The sequence below is a fragment of the Onychomys torridus genome, chromosome 12 (assembly GCF_903995425.1).
Source record: "Onychomys torridus chromosome 12, mOncTor1.1, whole genome shotgun sequence".
In the NCBI taxonomy this organism is placed as follows: domain Eukaryota; kingdom Metazoa; phylum Chordata; class Mammalia; order Rodentia; family Cricetidae; genus Onychomys; species Onychomys torridus.
In genome coordinates, this window is record NC_050454.1 from 67,318,878 (window position 1) to 67,336,765 (window position 17,888).

General features: G+C 40.8%; 1 protein-coding gene across 3 annotated transcripts in view; it reads right to left on the bottom strand.

The window, feature by feature from the left end:
- Positions 1-17,888, bottom strand: part of Scaf4 (SR-related CTD associated factor 4) — a 58,244-nt gene that overhangs the window by 8,200 nt on the left and 32,156 nt on the right. Inside the window, exons 8-19 of one of the 3 annotated variants that reach the window (XM_036204136.1) lie at positions 16,631-16,839; positions 16,237-16,345; positions 14,238-14,525; positions 13,731-13,804; positions 12,603-12,793; positions 11,786-11,886; positions 11,247-11,360; positions 9,408-9,564; positions 8,038-8,195; positions 6,839-7,004; positions 6,669-6,755; positions 6,325-6,450 (exon numbers count right to left, since the gene is read on the bottom strand). In XM_036204136.1, the coding sequence (XP_036060029.1) occupies positions 6,325-6,450; positions 6,669-6,755; positions 6,839-7,004; positions 8,038-8,195; positions 9,408-9,564; positions 11,247-11,360; positions 11,786-11,886; positions 12,603-12,793; positions 13,731-13,804; positions 14,238-14,525; positions 16,237-16,345; positions 16,631-16,839 (1,780 nt within the window). Of the gene's footprint in view, positions 1-6,324; positions 6,517-6,668; positions 6,756-6,838; positions 7,005-8,037; positions 8,196-9,407; positions 9,565-11,246; positions 11,361-11,785; positions 11,887-12,602; positions 12,794-13,718; positions 13,805-14,237; positions 14,526-16,236; positions 16,346-16,630; positions 16,840-17,888 lie in introns of all 3 variants that reach the window. The other 2 variants (XM_036204135.1, XM_036204134.1) reach the window with 2 other exon arrangements.

A 17,888-nucleotide genomic window follows, 5' to 3' on the forward strand; every position in this document is an offset into this window, starting at 1 on the left:
TTCAGTATCTTCAATGTCTTCACCCCCCCCATGCACCTCCACTGTCTTCTCTTCATCAGAGGGCTCCACGCGATATATTAGCTTACTTATTATCCAAAGGAACAGACACCAGAGACAGCTGGCACTTTGTTCATGCTGCTACCTTTAGTACCTAAAAGGATACTTGTACAGAGTGGTTCTTGGTAGACATGGACCCATAACACTGAATGGTGCTTGCAGAGGCGATGAGCAATCTCATCAAGAAGGTACCTCCTCCGATGACAGCAGAGGCTATGGGTCCCAAAGTGGTGAGAATCTTTTCAGCATAAACCTGGGAGATCCTGAACTTTGAAAAACCACTGCATTTCTTTTAAATTTCTTTTTCTTAATTGAAATAGTCAACAGAATGGTCACTGTAGTATTTTCCATGGGGAGGAGATTCTTATACACAAGGAAAATATCTATCAGCCACTCATTTCTTCTTTATTTGTACTGCTGGGAATCCAACCAAAGAACTAGTACACACAAGTCAAGTGTACTAAACTACATCCAGCCCACTACCAACAACCCTTAACTTCCCAAGCAGTGCCTTCTGATCTGTAGGCAAATACACAAATATGTATGTATTTAATCAATCAATCAACAAAAGGCATTTTCTGTTCTTGATATCCTACCTTCAGAAAACTGACACAATACAATCAACATTTGGGTTTCCTGCCCCTACATTCACCAATTCATACTACTTATGAACATTTCCTCCCAGGCAAGGCTCACTATGAACTATGCTGGAAGTTGGTGAGAACTCAAGGAACTCATTGTCAAGAGTAAGAGAAAGCACATTCTATTCATTCACTGTTACAGAGTCTTACACGTCACCAGGGAATCTTTCAGAGAAACTGAAGTCTTTAAAAGTATCTAAGGAAGAGGGTATATATACTGAGATGTCTCATCTATTTTTAGCAAAAGGCATACCATATACTGAGTCAAGAGTTTTAATAAAATCCGATCATCAGCCATCTCTTAAAGATGCCTTGGATTTTTCTTTTTAACAAAATAATATACAATACTTTGTATAATTAGCCTACACCATTTATAACTACTTTTAAGAATCAGTTGTGTGTTACTTGCTAAGTACTTTATGGTAATCAAGAGACACAACTATGGCTTAGAATGGAGAGTTCCAGTACTGGCAAGTAAACTTGATACACATAGCTAACTTCTATTATTCACCGTAGTTTTCTGTAGACAGTTTCAGTTTTAGTGCTAGCTACAAGAGTCTTACCTGAAATTCTTCCAAGCATTATCTGTGTCTACCAAAACCTATCTAGAGTCCCCAAGTTTCTGCCCTCTACTCAAGATGTCCCTCAGACACAAGCTAAAAGACTCTGCAGGCTAGTGAACAACACCTAGGGGACAGCCTCAGGGGACATGAGGACAATGTGCAAGCACTTGGATGTTCCACCTGGTATTCCCTCAGGTTCCGTTGGAAGTGATTAACATATTGCATTCAGACATCAATTCTTATCCTAGGCAAATCTGCTGCAGATTAACCATTGCTTTTGCGCTATCCACTCCACCCACCAAACAATGTTTTATCTATTAAGCTGAAGGCACTGTATTCCAAAGCCATTTCTATGTGACACTAGTGACTAGTGGAACAACACTGCAATGTTTAGAACACCAATTTAGGTACTTTTATAGCTTTCAAAAGAACTCTTAGATGACGATGTCAAGAGGCTTTCTGATATAACCTTCTAGCTTGTAATTTAACATAACCATACTAAAGTTCAGTATAAAAATATTAAAATGCACTATTTTTTAAAAACTAGGCACTACACTTAAAAAAAAAAAAACCAACCCTGTAATTCCTCTAATTTTGAGATTTAATATCATGACTAGTATACAACTAGCAGATTGGTGCTCTAATGTTCTAACTTAAATGCTGTTTAAATTACTAGCTATAAAAATTACAAAGTTCAAGACAGACTGAGCAGAGAAATTAAAAACTAAACCATCGGAATCAAATACCCATGTTGAAACAACTGCCGAAATGTAGGTACGATTATTTATCTTCTAGGCACGTTTCAGGGCTCCTAACTTAATGATAGAATCTAAACTCAAAGGCACTTGAATATAATTTACAAAGCAATTGTATCTTCAGTTGTTCTTGAGGTGCCCTAGTCCGAGATCAAGTCAAAGGCCTGCTGCAGCTATGTAGAGACTAAAGTGTATACCAAGCCATGGACCAGCAACTCCTCTATAGGCCACACCAAGGTGTGAGTCTTTAAAACCACCTGTGACTTACAGCAAAAAGAAAGGTAACCTTCCACTTGAAAGATTATTCTCAGAAATGAAATTTTATTTATAAGCTTTACCATCTGCAGTGGTGTGACAAAGGCAGGGAAGGTGAGAAGGTGACAACCTGTGGTATCAATAATTAACAAGCAAGTGCACGTGTCAGGGAGCAGCTTCACCTCCCACAGAGGAATTCATCCACCTGGCAGTCTGTATCTGAAACATACTCTGGATATCCTTGTAACATAGGACAGATAGGTAACACAAACAAACAGGTTTTGTGTACTTTTTTATTGTTTGGAACACCAAAGTAACCCAAACTTTACATTTACAATTAACTTTTTAATCAATACGTTGTACATATTATTAGCAATACATACCATACAACGAATTTGAAAGGCAACATAAATGCTCATACAATCAAAAGGATGAACTGAATGCCACCATCTTCTCGCCCAGAGGACTGGCAACTGCAGATGCCATCTTTAGCTTTGACAAAACCACTATAGGTTTCAGCTACTTTGGCCCATGAGATGCTAAACAGTGTTCTTTAAAATCAAGGAGTAATTGTTGTATGTCTAGTCATTTATATTTTCAAATGATCAGTATTATTGAAAGAATCAAAATATTTTAAAAAATATGATGGAAGCTTGTGTCCTTCCAAATTCAGTTGGTGTGTGTGTGTGTGTGTGTGTGTGTGTGTGTGTGTGTGTGTGTGTGTGTAGGGGAGGCACCTCAGCTCAGCTCTAGAAACAGGAAGTTACCTACAAACTAACACCGAAACTCAAGTCTGATGACAGAAAAAAATCAGTAGCACCAAGGCACCCCACTGCCTTTCCCATTACAATTAGTCCTCAATGTGAAATTTTAATCTGCTTAACATGTGACAGGCTTCTGCTGCTTCAAAAATACTGTTGCACATTGGAAATAATGTGTCAGTGATACATTCCAAGAAAATTATTCAGTATCTACTATGGAAAGACCTTCAATACCAAGTTGTGTTATTAAGTAAAATGCTGTTATGATTTAACATTATTTTCTGAGTAAGTCAAATAATGGATCTTGATTGCTTGTGATTTGGTCTTACCCTCCTTAAAATGCACAAGCAACTATACAAAGACAGTTGTTCCAAAAAGTTTGCTTTCTACTTGAGGGCAAACAAGAGCTTACAATGAGTCAGCAGTGTCAGCACAGACCGTGGAGTACAAACAGGCTTTTCTAGATGTCCTAAGCACATCCAGGCACTTCTTACCTGTGACAGCACCCACACTGCTCACTAAAGGCCTCCCAGGTGGCAGTTCTGTGTGTTAGCCACAGAGCACCACCACACCCTGGCGTGTGGATGCCATCTGTCCCCCACAGATGAAGGAATGGGGCTTCAGCATTAGCCTCTAGGTTAAGGTGCTCTGGTCAACACAGCATCTCCTTCTACAGACTCATAGAAAACATTAGAGCACCAAGAAGAGAGGGAGCACCTAGCCTCCGTGCTTCCACAGGAAGACTAACAACCCCCAGCTCCAGGTCCACTGTGATACCGTAGTGGGATTCTTGCGTTCCTCAAACAAAGTGGTGGAACTGTGATTCTTTTGAATAAATTCTCCTTTATTTGCACACACACACAAACAAAACGACAACAACGACAACAAAGAAAAACACCTCACTTCAAAAAAGCTCACCCCTCTCAGGCAGACGGAAGTATGGGTGAGCACTTATTGAAATTTACTGGTTACAGGTATGTCCAAGGAATACTGCAGAGATGGATTCCTTTTGAATTCTGTGACAGGTGACAGTGTGAGATGGTAACTAAGGGCAAGAGAAGAATGCTGGAATGTGGGGATGGGAGGGAATAGTACCACCATGCCAGAAGCCTTGGAATGAGCACAATGGCACTTCAGGGGAGAAACCCATCCACCTCTTCAGAGGGCTTGCTTTACTACAATGTAAAAATCAGGTCAAGAATATTTTCATAATATTGTTGTAATAATAAGAAAACCAAAACTCATTTCTCTGAAAGGTCAAGATCTATGTGACCATCTTTTTTCAAGATTTCTTTCTTAGAGACAGGGGCTTGCTACGTAGCTCAGGCTGGCTTCCAACTCAATCTCCTTGGACCTCAGCCTCCCGAGTTCTGGGGATACAGTACCACAAGGCCCAGCATGTTTCCAGATGTCTGACTGAAGTCACACACAAGATTTTCCTTCTGTTAACTGGAACTAGACTATTCCATGTTAGTTTAAAGTATTTATTTTAATAAAATAGCTTCCATTTTTTATCTTATATCAAATTTCAAACCTTCCAAGATTTGAATAACCTTCCATTTTCAAATTCTGCTTTAAAAGGTATAGAAAGAGATAACCAAAAGCGAAGAGCCCAGCATTAAAATCAACGCCACCCGTTTACCTATCCCACCTCCCTAGAACCAATGACCTCTCCTGACCTTCCGTCCTGTGACAGGAGGGGCACACTGAAAGGTGTGTAAGGTAATGAGTATGTTGGAGGAAGAGTCGGTGTTCAACAGTGCTGTGCATGCCAAATCACTTTTAAAAGTTTATTAACTTTTGATTTGTTTCTTGTTGGTTGCATAGGTTAAATCGTCTGCTTGGTAGTGGTAAGAAACAAAGGGCAGGACCTTCTGGGGTAAGTAGAGGCAGGTACTCACTCCAAACAGGACTACTTACAAGCAGTGGCTAGCAAAATCTTGGAGATCATGAAATCTTTCTACGCACTCAGTGAAGTTATGAAGTCCAAAGAAAATGGCAAATGCACACAATTTTGTAAGTTTCAGGTAGCCTAACAACTATGGACCTTAGATAAGATTTTGTTCCAAGCCAGAGCTGTGCACAAGTGGAGAGGATGTGGAGGAATGGGCTGATTAGAAAGCTGCATCTGACTCAGATTCTAAGATTCCTGTGCAAGTACATTAGAAATACAGAAGAAGCTATAGCCTAGCGAGGTGAGGTCTGGCAACATTGGTACCCCTTGTTTCGCAGTCCAATGGTGCTTCCATGCCATCCCCATGCCATCCCCCCGCCCCGTGTAATCTCTGAAGCAACCCTTCATTTAATAAATCACCTCCCCAGATCTTCCTCTAACAAATAGTCCTTCCTCTGTGTCCTAAGGAAATTTAAAGTAAATTCATTATATTCACTAAAGTATAACCCTAACTTCACCTTTAAAAGAGACTGGCATTTTTACTATTTATGGGGCACACACACACAAAGTAAAAAACTTCAATCCAGAAAATTTTGGTGTAAAGTGTTCTACCTGAAACCAGTGTTCCACAATTCTACATCTCATGTCAGCAACAGATTCTTTCCTAAAGCAGTAAGATTCTGAAAGCAAATGTACATACACACATACCTCTGAAAACAAGATGGACTCATACTCAGAAGTACTAACTTCCCATTAGGAGAATCAAATATTAATTATACTTGGTGACATCAATTCAAATATGATTTTAATTTAAAAGACAGGCTACCATAAAAATGATGTGATGTACTTAATGTAACTGAAGCCCACTAGAGTACACCCTCATAAGGATAACTGTGAAGCCTCTAGGCTGCACCTCCCTTGACTGAAATGATGAGGCTGTGGGAAGGAGCAGCTCCAACCGAAGAAAACCCAGGAGCCGGTGAGAATGGGCTCAGCTATACCTCAACTGTACAACCCTCACACAGAAAACAATGCCATTCTGTTAGGATTATCATAGATGATGTACTTGACGTCTATATATTAAAAAAAGCTTTCAAAGTCCAGGAGTTTCAGATGGATAAAGACAGAGAAACATCTATGAGGAACCAGTTGCTACAGCTGGAAGTCTGGAATCATGTTAAGAACATGTAACAATTCTTTTCATAGATATTACTCTAATCAAACTTCTGTATCAAATTAACATGTGCAGATGGATATGTTTTATTGAAGACAACTAGGCCATACTGCACAAACCATTTAAGATCTCCATCAAAGGAACTTTGCAAAAATTCACCTTATTTTTAAAAAGCCAAACTTGAAGGGGAAAAAAAACCAACAATAAAAAAATAATGAACTTACCAAGAAGTGAAACAGGCTGGGTTACAGGAGGGGTGGGCAGATTCGTGGGAGCAGCAGGTGGCACGGCAGAGCCATACATTTTCGCACTGTCACCAGACTCGGCGTCTCCTCTAGCCCCAGACACCACTGTTGGAATGGGATTTCCAATAGGTAAGTCTTTTGTAGTGTCTTCACTTATACCAGCGATAGTAGCTAAGGAATATAATTACATTGACATGTAAAGCTGAGGAATCAGGCACGCTCCCGGTCAACCATCTTTAGCCAGACTACAGACCCTACCATGTGCTCACTTTCCCCCTACCCCAACTCCAAGACAAGCCAACAGAGAGGAAAGACATGCTTACAGTTTGGGATGCTTATTGGTGGAGTGTGAGGAGGAGGAATGGACACTGGTGGAGTTATAGGAGGTGGGGGTCCGGGAGGAAGAAAACCTAGAACAAGAAAGACCAGGTCAACTCCTGCTGTATCACTTCATCTCAGAGCCTAAAACAGTATTCTCACTGAGTCCGTGTACCTGGTGGTAAATGCATTGGGTTGAATCCTGGGCGCAGAAATGGTGGTGGAGGAGGAGGAGGGGGAACACCAGGGCCAAAGCCTGGAGGGGGGATCCCTAGGGGAGGTGTGAAAGCAGGTGGCTGGAGAGCACCAACTCCAGGAGGACCCGGCTGATGAGGTGGGACCTGGAAAGACAAACACAAGACACGTCTAGCTGCCCTCAAATACAGTGTAGTGCATCAAGAAAATAAAAGCAGGTGCTTTGAAAATTTTACTATACCACTACATTTATTAGATTAAAAAAGTGGTAGGTAACCTGTGACTACCTAAATGGTATAAATCTAAGCTCTGCTTTCTCCTGTAAGATGGCCATTCACACTATATTTCACTGGCACCCACTGGTGTTCTGACAGCATGAGACATTTAAAAATATTCCAAGACTGAATTTTTTGAAAATTGGGAGATACAGGTCTAAGAAAGGATAGCTGGCAATTTATGTAGTAGGCTAAGATCAATAATCCTCCAGTCAAATTGTCTGTACTGGCTATTTAAGCTTTTGAAGCTGGGAACACAACTCAGCATGAGGTTGAATGAGTTAATACACATTCAATAACACTTCCTGAACACCTAACAAATGTGAGCTGTAGTTTAAAATGATCAGTAAGCCATGTCCAGTGGCTCATGTAGCCCCAGCACTTGGGAGACTGAGGCAAAAGAATGCAAGTTTAAGGGCAGCTTGGACTACATGGCAAGACCATGTCTTGAGAAACCACCAACCAATCACCACCATCACCACCACCACCACCACCACCACCACCACCACCACCACCAACAACAACAACAACAACAACAAGCAGGAAAAAAAGAAATGACTCCTTTTTCACAAAGCAGCTGGGACTTGGGTATGTATATATGAGTTCAGGACATAATAACTCCCTGAAGAAAGCCTAATAAGCAAAAATAGCATAAATTACTTGTGGATTTCATATTTAAGATATTATAAGTCAGGGCAGTAAGTAATTCACATACTTGTGAAACAATCTAAATTTATTCTGGTCTTATTAACATTTATGAAAAAAGTGGGAGTTCAAAAATAGATGCAATATACCAAAATATGAACAACTAGTACGGCCACTGATTCATTTTTCAGACAGACGAAGATTTAAAAAGCAATCTTTCAGACCCTTCAAGGCTTCACCCATGCCCTGACAGTCCTACCTGTGGAGGTGGCACTGTTATGGGCGCAGGGACAGGGATAGGAGGGACGGGCACAGGCAAAGGCTTAGGTACGGGAGACACTGGTTCCGCGTGGGAGGCTTCTGCACCTCCATTCTGGGCAACTTCATTTTCAGGCTTCTTGGTGATACCTTTCCAATCTATGAATTACAGAAATATAGTAAGAAATGTTTACTACTATTTTCACTTACAACTTTAAAGACAGCAATGAAAATTGAAGATTAGAAAATATTAGCTTCATTAAAGAAATTTCTATGCTAATTTTTAGCAATTGTTTAAATTAACAAATAACAACAAAAATCCATGAGCAGAATGGATGGTTCCAACCAGACATATCCAGCTCTGACATCTACACGCTCAGTCACTCCCTAACATTAACAATAATGTAGATGCCCTTCCACCTCCTTAGTGTCTTCAGGGCAAGTTAAAACCTTTGGATTCTTGGGCTTAACTGATTGGTAACTTTCTGTCTCATCCATGAAACCTCCTAGGACCCCTACTTCCAGGATTCCACTTTCTTAGTCTTTTTATCTTGGCTAAGAGCGCACACCTGAGCTTGGGAGGCTCATCTGCCTGGAGTGAAATCTAGCTCTGAAAACATGCATTATACAAAGGGGTGGGGCATCTTAGCAGCACCACACCACTTTCCCTCTTTTGGTTGTCAAGTTGACATTTTCTTTTTAATAATTTATTTAACTTTATTTTATGTGCATTGGTATGAAGGTGTCAGATCTTCTGGAACTGGAGTTACAGACAGTTGTAAGCTGCCATGTGGGTGTTGGGAATTGAACCCGGGTCCATCTCTCCAGCCCAAGTCAACACTCTTAAGCATCCTTTATTCCTACCACAATCTTACCACTAACTCAGCACTCATAACATTCGTCTCCACAAACAGCCCAACTTTCTTAATACATGTGTGTGTGTCTTCTCTGGATGTTTAAATTTCTCAAAAGAAATTATTATGAAGCATAATACAGAGTTGAATATCACCAAAAGTATCACCACAAAGTGGGGCTTTAAACATTCATATCTTACTGGTACAGCATCAATAAACAAAGAGCCCGAACCCTGAGATGCTTCTGGTGCTGATGAAAGTGTTCTGGATTTGGGGCATTTCCTGATGCTTGGTCCGTACCAATGACGGGCAACTGGAGACTAAGTAGTCTGTTTTCAGTGCCAAGTTCTAACTAATTGTCTATTTCTCCCGCTAACCATGCTGTACAGACAAAGGTCACCGTAACTTCAATTTACAACTTTAAGGTCACCCCAAAATTCTTCCTAGTGCAAAGAAAAAACTTACATTGATTTGTCACATGACTATCAACAGTGAAAGAAGCTAAACACTATTTTACCTGGGTTAAGTGTGTCACTGTCCAACATTCCTCCTTCACAGAAACTTTCCAGCTCCTCAGGTTTGACTTTGTCCCACGGGACATAAGTAACACCCAGTTCAACATCCCAATACTGTTTATAATCTGCCTTTATTCCTTTGTTTAAGGCCCAGGCAATCTATAACCAGTGGAAAAAAACACAAAGAAAGAAAAAGTGGGTCATAAATCCTCAGAGCTCATCATTTCCCATCATTCTACTCATCAGGACGAGGCTGCCTGGGAGCAACCTGGATTGCTGTCCCTGGACATTACTTAAGACTTTCCTCGACATAGGATGGGTTAGTGGTTTTCTTGTCTTCCCACTTTGCCTCAAGACAGAAATCTGAGGCAAATCTCTCCACATCCAGCATAGCCAGCACACAACAGAGAAAGAACAAGTTCATCAAGGGAAACCCGACATACTGGGTCCCACTTTTTAGAGTTCACAGATATGACAACATCGTTTTACAGCACACACCAGGGTAGAACAAGGTGCTAGCTCGGGGTAACACTGAACTGGACTCCTCAGAGGATGGTTGTCTCTATGCTCCTGTTTTTCTTTATGTCTGTTGATAGTTTTAACAGTTAAATCTAAGAAGAGATAGCAACCCTTAAGTTGTGGAATATCCATATTTCCTATATAAGAAAGTATTTCACTAGAAAACATTATCTTTAAAGCTCCAGTTAAAGCTAGATAGATGTGGTATTGCATGCTATAATCCCAGTACTTAGAAGGTAGATGGAGGAGGATCAGGAGTTCAAGCCAGCCTGGGTTACTGAGACCTGTTTCTAAACAAATGTTTAAGTAAATAAATAAGCTGGCTAGAGGCATGGCTAAGTGACAGAGTGCTTACCTAGCCTACATTAAGACCCTGGTTAAATTCAGTACTTTGCTAAAAAAAAAAACAACCAAAAAACCAAAAAAACTTATCATTGAGAATTTTATGTTAGCTTGACAATAAAATGGCTCCTAATAACATTCTGCTATATCCACAGATCACTGCCTTGCTTAGCTACCACCAGAGAAGCTGTTTCTTGAAACTGATGGGAGATAACATAGACACCCAGAGTCCTACATGGGAACCGTCATCAAACGCCCCCTTGGGGTTCAGGGACCTATGTGAAAGGCTGTAAGAGCCAGAGGGGATGGGTAACTCCAAGCAAACAGGACTGATGCACAGATAAAATCAGAGATGTGGGGCATGTACAGGGTCTGCACCGGTTTAAGCCAGAAAGAGAGCCAGCACTGAGGCTGGGAAGTGGACATTGGCTCCCATCTCTAACCAAGAACTCATCTGTAACTGAAATCTTCCAAAGGAAAATGCTTTTCCAATAGAGCCTCCCTGGGGATAGTAATTTCCAGGTAGGCCCCACGCCAATGGACGTCGTACACACTAAACTCAGGTTTTATTTTTCTTTTCTTTTTTGGGGATGGTGGGGTAGACTTGGTCTTTGTTGGGCATTTCTGTCTCACTGATCTTTTGCTTGTGTGTTTTGGTTTCTGCATCTGTGGAGGGTGCAATGTTTTCTGTATTTCCCCCTCTGGGTTGTTGCTTATCTTGAAAGAGAGACAGAGGGTATGGAATTGGTGGTGGGGGTAGAGGAGGAAAGCTTGGTCAGAATACACTGCATGAAAACAAAACTTTCTTAATCAAAAAGAAACTAAGGAAATTGTCACACCACATGTGATTGCTTTTCAGGAGGCTTTTATGTCTCCAGCTATTCCCAAACAGCAAAATTATAGTTAAAGCAATTCTACATTAAACCCTTTTATAAACATAACACTACATTAAACCCTTTTATAAATGGTAAAAAATGTACCTTTATGGATTTCTGGTTCACTTTGTAGTTTCCCCGGCTCAGTTTCTGCAGGGCACGGTATGCATCTTGCCTATGAACCATAACAATATAGGCACAACCTCTGGGAGGAATCATCTGTCCAAAATATTTCCATGTTACAAAAGGCAATGACAATAACAAAGAAGACAATACAGATTTCAGCCAGCAGCTGGAGCCCCTTCTTATCAGTGCTTTTATAGCTCAGTACGCAGCTGAGCACTTGCCAAGCATGTACAAAGCTTTAGCCCCCAACACTACCACCGAAAAGACAGACCTGCAGGGTTAAATTCATTGAAGGTGGCAATTCAAGTTTGGTTTTAAGTTGTGCAAATTTTTTACAGACTTTTCTAGAAAGATACTTTAACTTAAACATGGCTGTTCAAGAAACGTCAGCTATGGAGAATGTTAAGGTGAGCAGGGGCAGCCCAGCCTGTAACTGCCTTCCACAAACCCAGGCACATTCTGCCTCAGAGCTCAAGGCTCTCATCCTGCTCAGCACCCTTAGGGGAATAAGTACTCACATTAATTGATTCAATTGGACCAAACTCCTCTAAGAGACTGGCAACATCCTGCTGGGTAGTCCTTTTGTCTAGCTGTCCCACCCATAGTGTGGTACTACAAACTGAAAATAAATTAGTGATGAAAACACTCATTTCAACCCAAGTAGCACAACAAACACATCATTACAAGTCATGACTGCATGACATTACAATGCCCAAAGTTTAAATAGGAAGTCCTATTTATAAATTACATAAATTTAAAAGAGTTTAGAAAATTAGGTATTTAGAAATTAAACCAGGACACAGAAATTGAAAAAACAATGGTCTTTGTGACTAGACCTAAAATGCCCATGAACACCCAGGCCCCAACAGCAATGTCTTGCCTATCACTATCTGCTGGCAAAGCACAGAACAAGGACTTGAACCTAAGTCTCTGTTACCAGCCAATCCAGCCTTTAACCTGCGCAGTCACCCACTTCTAACTCGACTTTCTTTATGGTGTCTTGTATGTATGAGCCTCATTTTAAATACATACTGGTCACTATTATGAATTAAATTGTAATAGTTACTGATTTACAACAAGAATATTTCTACTATACATGTTCTAAAAATGATGAAAATCAAGAGGTAACACAGCTAACATAGCCTATAAGCTGCTAAATCTCTGTCAGAGGGACACAGTTATGACGATGGAAAGACACCTTCTCATATAGAGAAGCACCAAGTCTGCATATAGTCTATTCAGAACAAAACGCAACCATGACAACAATGTTTCACTTATAGCTTTGCACAACATGAAAAAGCAGTAAACAGGTGTGAAGAAAGGCTCACTACTTACCACTTGCAGTTTCTGCCTTGATCTGAGGGAGGCCTTTTTGTCGCCGTTCCCTCTCTTTTTCTCGATCTCGTCTTTCTTGAGATCGAGACCGAGGTGAGTGCCGGCGCCTGTCCCTGGATCGGGACCGAGAACGTCTGTGGCGGGATCTCCGAGACCTAGAGCCAGATCTAGATCTTCTCCTTTTTGGTGACCTAATACATTTTCATTAAGAAGATGGGTAGCACAAAGAAAAAAGGGAAAGATGCACAGAGTAAGTTGAAAAAAGAACTATAACCAGGTGAGTGAATGTTTGGATCTGTAAGAACTCAGTAACAGGGAATGCATGGATATAATTTAAACAAAATAATATGGCTGGACCACTTACAACTGTACTCTGTTTAACATCTCTAACACTACCCCCAATTCCATCTGCGTGGTTAAGAAGCTGGTCCTCAGGGCTGGAAACACGGCTGCTACTATACCTTCTTCTAAGAATGTCCTCTCTTCAACAATTAAAAACACACTTGAACTGTGTGACACAGCTATGATACTTCCACGTCTGTCGGTAACACTGAACACACAACTCCCACAAAACCACATACTTACAGGTACTAAACCAACTCAAAGGAAATGTAGGTAAGGTGCTTTGGAACTGAAAACATTTTTACTTTTCTGAGTCTTTTTTAAGACAGGGTCTCATGTATCTCAAGCGGGCCTCAAACTTCTGATGCCGGAACACTGGGATTATAGGCAAACATCACCAGACCATGCAGTACTTAATGATTGAGCCCAGGGCTTTAGGCACACTAGGCAAGCACTCTACCAACTAACTACAACACCAGACAGGACTAAAAAACATTACTTTTGATGCCTTCTCCTTACATACCAAGTGTTATTGTTAACACTGTGAATATCAGAAAAACCTAAAGCTAGGTGTGGTGGACATACCTTTAATCCCAGGACCCAGAAGGCAGGGGCAGGTGGACTGTTCTGAGTTCAAGGCCAGCCTGGTCTACATTCTGAGTTCCATGCCAGTCAGGGCTACACAGTGAGACTCTATCTCAAAACAAAACCAAACAATGCAATCGACTCTTTTGTCTTCCTCAGACACAGAGCTGCAGCCTTCCTGTAAGTTACCTGGATGCTGACCTAGATCTTGACTTTCTGCTCTCAGGCGCGTGCCGCTTAACCTCTGGGATACAAGGCTGTTCTACTTCCATTTCCTTAAAAAAAGAAAAATAAATAAATAAAAATAAAAAGATCAGAAAATGAGGACTCTGGAAATCATAGGGACAAGAGGCCAAAATCTCAGAAATACTAATTTTCTGGTTGGACCAAACAATGACTAGCCACCGTTGGGAGAAAAAGAAAACCTTTCTTGTGATATGCAAACCCAGGGGGATGGCTCTACTTCTGGAAGTCACTGTATAAATTACATTTTTAACAAAGCACCATAAAACACAGTAAACTCAGCTCTGGTTGAACCTATACACAATAGCTTTAATCCTCACAGTTGATAGTATTGTTGTGTGAACCTTCCACACAATTCTTAGAACAAAGAATTAATGAGTGCCCAAAGATCTTCAACATATTGAAAAATTGAAACAGCAGGTAAAGAAGAAGGAATATATATAAATCAACCCAAGAAACTATTACCTGCTGATGTGGCTTTTGTGAAAGAGGCTCATTTTGTGGCTGAAAAGTAGATTGGAAAGTTGGTTGTACTGGTGGAGTTGGAGGAATCCCAGACTGAGGCATCCCAGGTTGGGCCATTCCAGGCTGAGGCATCCCAGGTTGGGCCATCCCAGGCTGAGGCATCCCAGGCTGGGCCATCCCAGGCTGAGGCATCCCAGGTTGGGCCATCCCAGGCTGAGGCATGGGAGGAAATGGAGGTGCAGAGAGAAGCCCAAATCCTGGCATCTGTCCATTAGGAGGAAGTGGAACCTTTCATTTTAAAGAAGAGTTAAATCTATGTTAAGTAACAGCAATCAAAAATCATTTTGAAAAGTTATTTTATTTAAAAAAAAAAGCTACTGATTTCTGTATGTGTAACTTTTCTCCAAACCATCATTACATTTTCAAGTGTAACATGGATGGCAGGTTTACAACTCATTCAGAGTTTCCAACACTGATTCAAGACACAGCTTTATTTACCCAAGGTAGCAAATATGACAGTCCAGCCTTAGCCAAGGAGGTACTTGATCACAAATCATCTTCATTCAGCTTTTTAACAGTAATTAAGCATATAAAAGAGGGGAAATGGCTGCCATTCTAGATTCCTGGAAAGCAAAGTATTTTGTTTGCTAGGCATGACGGTGTTCACCTGAGTGTCTAAGTTAAAGACCAGGCTGGTCTACAAATGGAATTCTAGGACAGACAGAACTATACACAGTAAGACCTTATCTCAGAAACAAGCTCAAAACAAAACAACAAGCAAAAATTAAAATGGCCTCACAGTATAACCCAGGTTGGCCTGAAACATACAATCCTCCTGTCTCAGTCCCTCAAATCCTGGGACTGTGTGTTAACACCATACCTAACTATGTGTGAAATTAAAAAAAAAAAACAAAAACGCCCCCAAAAAACAAAAAGTCACAATGTAAAAGCAAAGCACAACCTGCCGTTTCTGCATGTACAATGCCAACACCAATACAACTAATCATGTCCCAAAATACCTTTCTGTAAGTATTTAGAAATTGTTGGTAGAGCTGGGTCATGGTGGCGCATGCCTTTAATCCCAGCACTTGGGAGGCAGAGGCAGGTGGATCTCTGTGAGTCTGAGGCTAGTTTCGACTACACAGTGAGTTCCAGGACAGACAGGGATGTTACACAAAGAAACCCTGTCTCGAAAAATTAACCAACCATCAAAAAGATGGTAATACATGTCTAATATCTCGCAGTATTTTCATTATTTAAACAGGCCTCCTCAATAAGCCATTAAAATCACAGTACCAACTATATGTCATCAAATGAAAGAATGATCTGGAAATAATACAGACAAAAAAATTTGCAGTCTAAGGATGTATCTGGACACCCTTTTCATAGGCTATAAAGCAATGTTTCCCAAGGCTGGTTATATATGAAAATCATTGTAGTATTAAAAATCAAACAAAACTCCAGATTATCTAGAATAACTATAGTGGGGGGAGGGGAGGCCGCAGGCTCTGTGTCTTTAAAGCCCCCACCCCGCCCCTAATTTAGATTCATAGCTTATAGTATGTAGCAAAATAAATCTAATGACCCAACCCCTATTCTCTTTAACCCTCCAGTGTGCTATATATGTTTTTGTTTCATAGTCCAAACTATCTATATTACCCACACCAAGCTTGAAAACCCTTTACAGTAGCCGATCATCAGAGCACACAGCAAAGACACCTTCCAGCAAAAAGAAATAGCTGTACGACTAAGGAGTGTCTTTAAATAGAACTGTAATGTCTCTATTCTAACTAAAATACCTATTGTTATTAGATGAACATGTCATATTTATAAACTTGTAATTAAGATAAAAAGCAACTCAAAATAACAGTTGTCACTCCACAGCTCTCATTGGAGCTGCAGTTCTCTTAGCAAATTCCACAGGAACAACAGTGCTCAGAGGCAAACAGGTCTCTGAGAACACGTCTTGAGTTTCTCAAGACAAGAAGAATGTCTGTACCTGATGGTGCACTGTATCCTGCTGCATGCCCATCATCCGAGGTGGAAACTGATCCATATTCTGATGCTGTGTGTAGGCTGGCTGCTGCAAGCTATCGCCAGGATAGCCACTGAAACAAAGTGAGTACTTTCATTACTCATTCAAAAGCACTTAAGACTCTTAGTCACATTTACATTGCAGAATGCCACTCAGGGGTCACACGTAATAAACATTAACTCAACATAAAAGCCCCATTTAAAATTCTAAATTCTGAAAAGGACACAAATTCTCTTAATATAATTCTACAAAAGAAAGACACCCCCCCCCCCCCCCCGAAATGTGTTTTTAACCCTGACTGTTGCTTAGGTTAAGCTCTGTACTGTTACAGCTATCACAGAGTGAAGGAGGAACTCACAATGGCACCTGTGGAGGAGGGGGAGAGGTGGCAGAGGGCATGGGCACAGCAGCAGCAGCAGCAGCAGCAGCAGCAGCAGCAGCAGGTGTGGTCACGGCAGGTGCAGGAGGGGCGGCAGCAGGGGCTGCAGCGGTGACAGTCGCATCCTCTTTCTTTGCGTCTTCCAAAGCTTCAGGCTCATCGTCATAATCGAATCTATCGAGCAGCTTCTGTAACGTGTGCAGCAATGTTCCACTTAAAACACAGACAACCACCGACCCGGAAACTACAGAAAACGGTGTTTACATCGGCTACAACCCTACCACGCTGTGCACACCTTTCTTTTTCTCCTGCGTGTCCTGGGGAGCTTGTCCAAAGAGAGACAATTTTGACATAAACACCACGTTAGAAAAGATACAACTTTAAATTCTACTTTCCTTCTCCAATTACAAAAGCTGTATTTTCTTTCTGAATATTATCTACTTATTTCATAATAAACTTAGCAGTAAACTTATGCATCTAAAATATTCATTTGCTTATTAGACTGAAGCTTCCAGAGCTCTGTGTACATGCAAACAGGTGTGTGCTTTCAGGCTAGCCACATATCTCCATAGGCTGCCTGGCCAAGAATATGCTAATACAATGAAAGAAAAAAATGATGGGGTAGGACAAGAACAAGGGAAGTCTCTTCAGCTGTTGACTTGAGTAGCTTCCTTCTCAAAACTTTACAGTTTACACCAGAAACTTTCATTAAAAACAAGAAACAAAGGCTGGAGAAATGGCTCAGTGGTTATGAGCACTACTGACTGCTCTTCCAGAGGATCCAGGTTCAATTCTCAGCATCCACAGGACAGCTCACAACTGTCTGTAACTCCAAGATCTGACACCCTCACACAGACATACATACTCGTAAGCAAAACATCAATGCACATAAAATAAAAATAAATAATTTAAAAATAAATATCCAAAAATCCACAAGTTCACAAATCTAGAATAAAAATAAAAAATTTAAAAATTAAAAATTAAAATAATATTTTAAGATAAAAAGTTAAAAACAGTAAAATTAAAATCAGTTTAAATTTAAAATAAAACGTATTAGGCTGGGGTGATGGTCAGGCAGGTAAACTGCCTGTCATGGAAGCTTGACACCTTTGAGAGCCATCCTTGGAACCCAACCGAAGTGGGGGAGGGAGAGATTCCATGAAACTGTCCTCTGACCTCCATCCACATGTATATCATGGCATACATACATCACTCCCACATGCTATAACTTACAAAA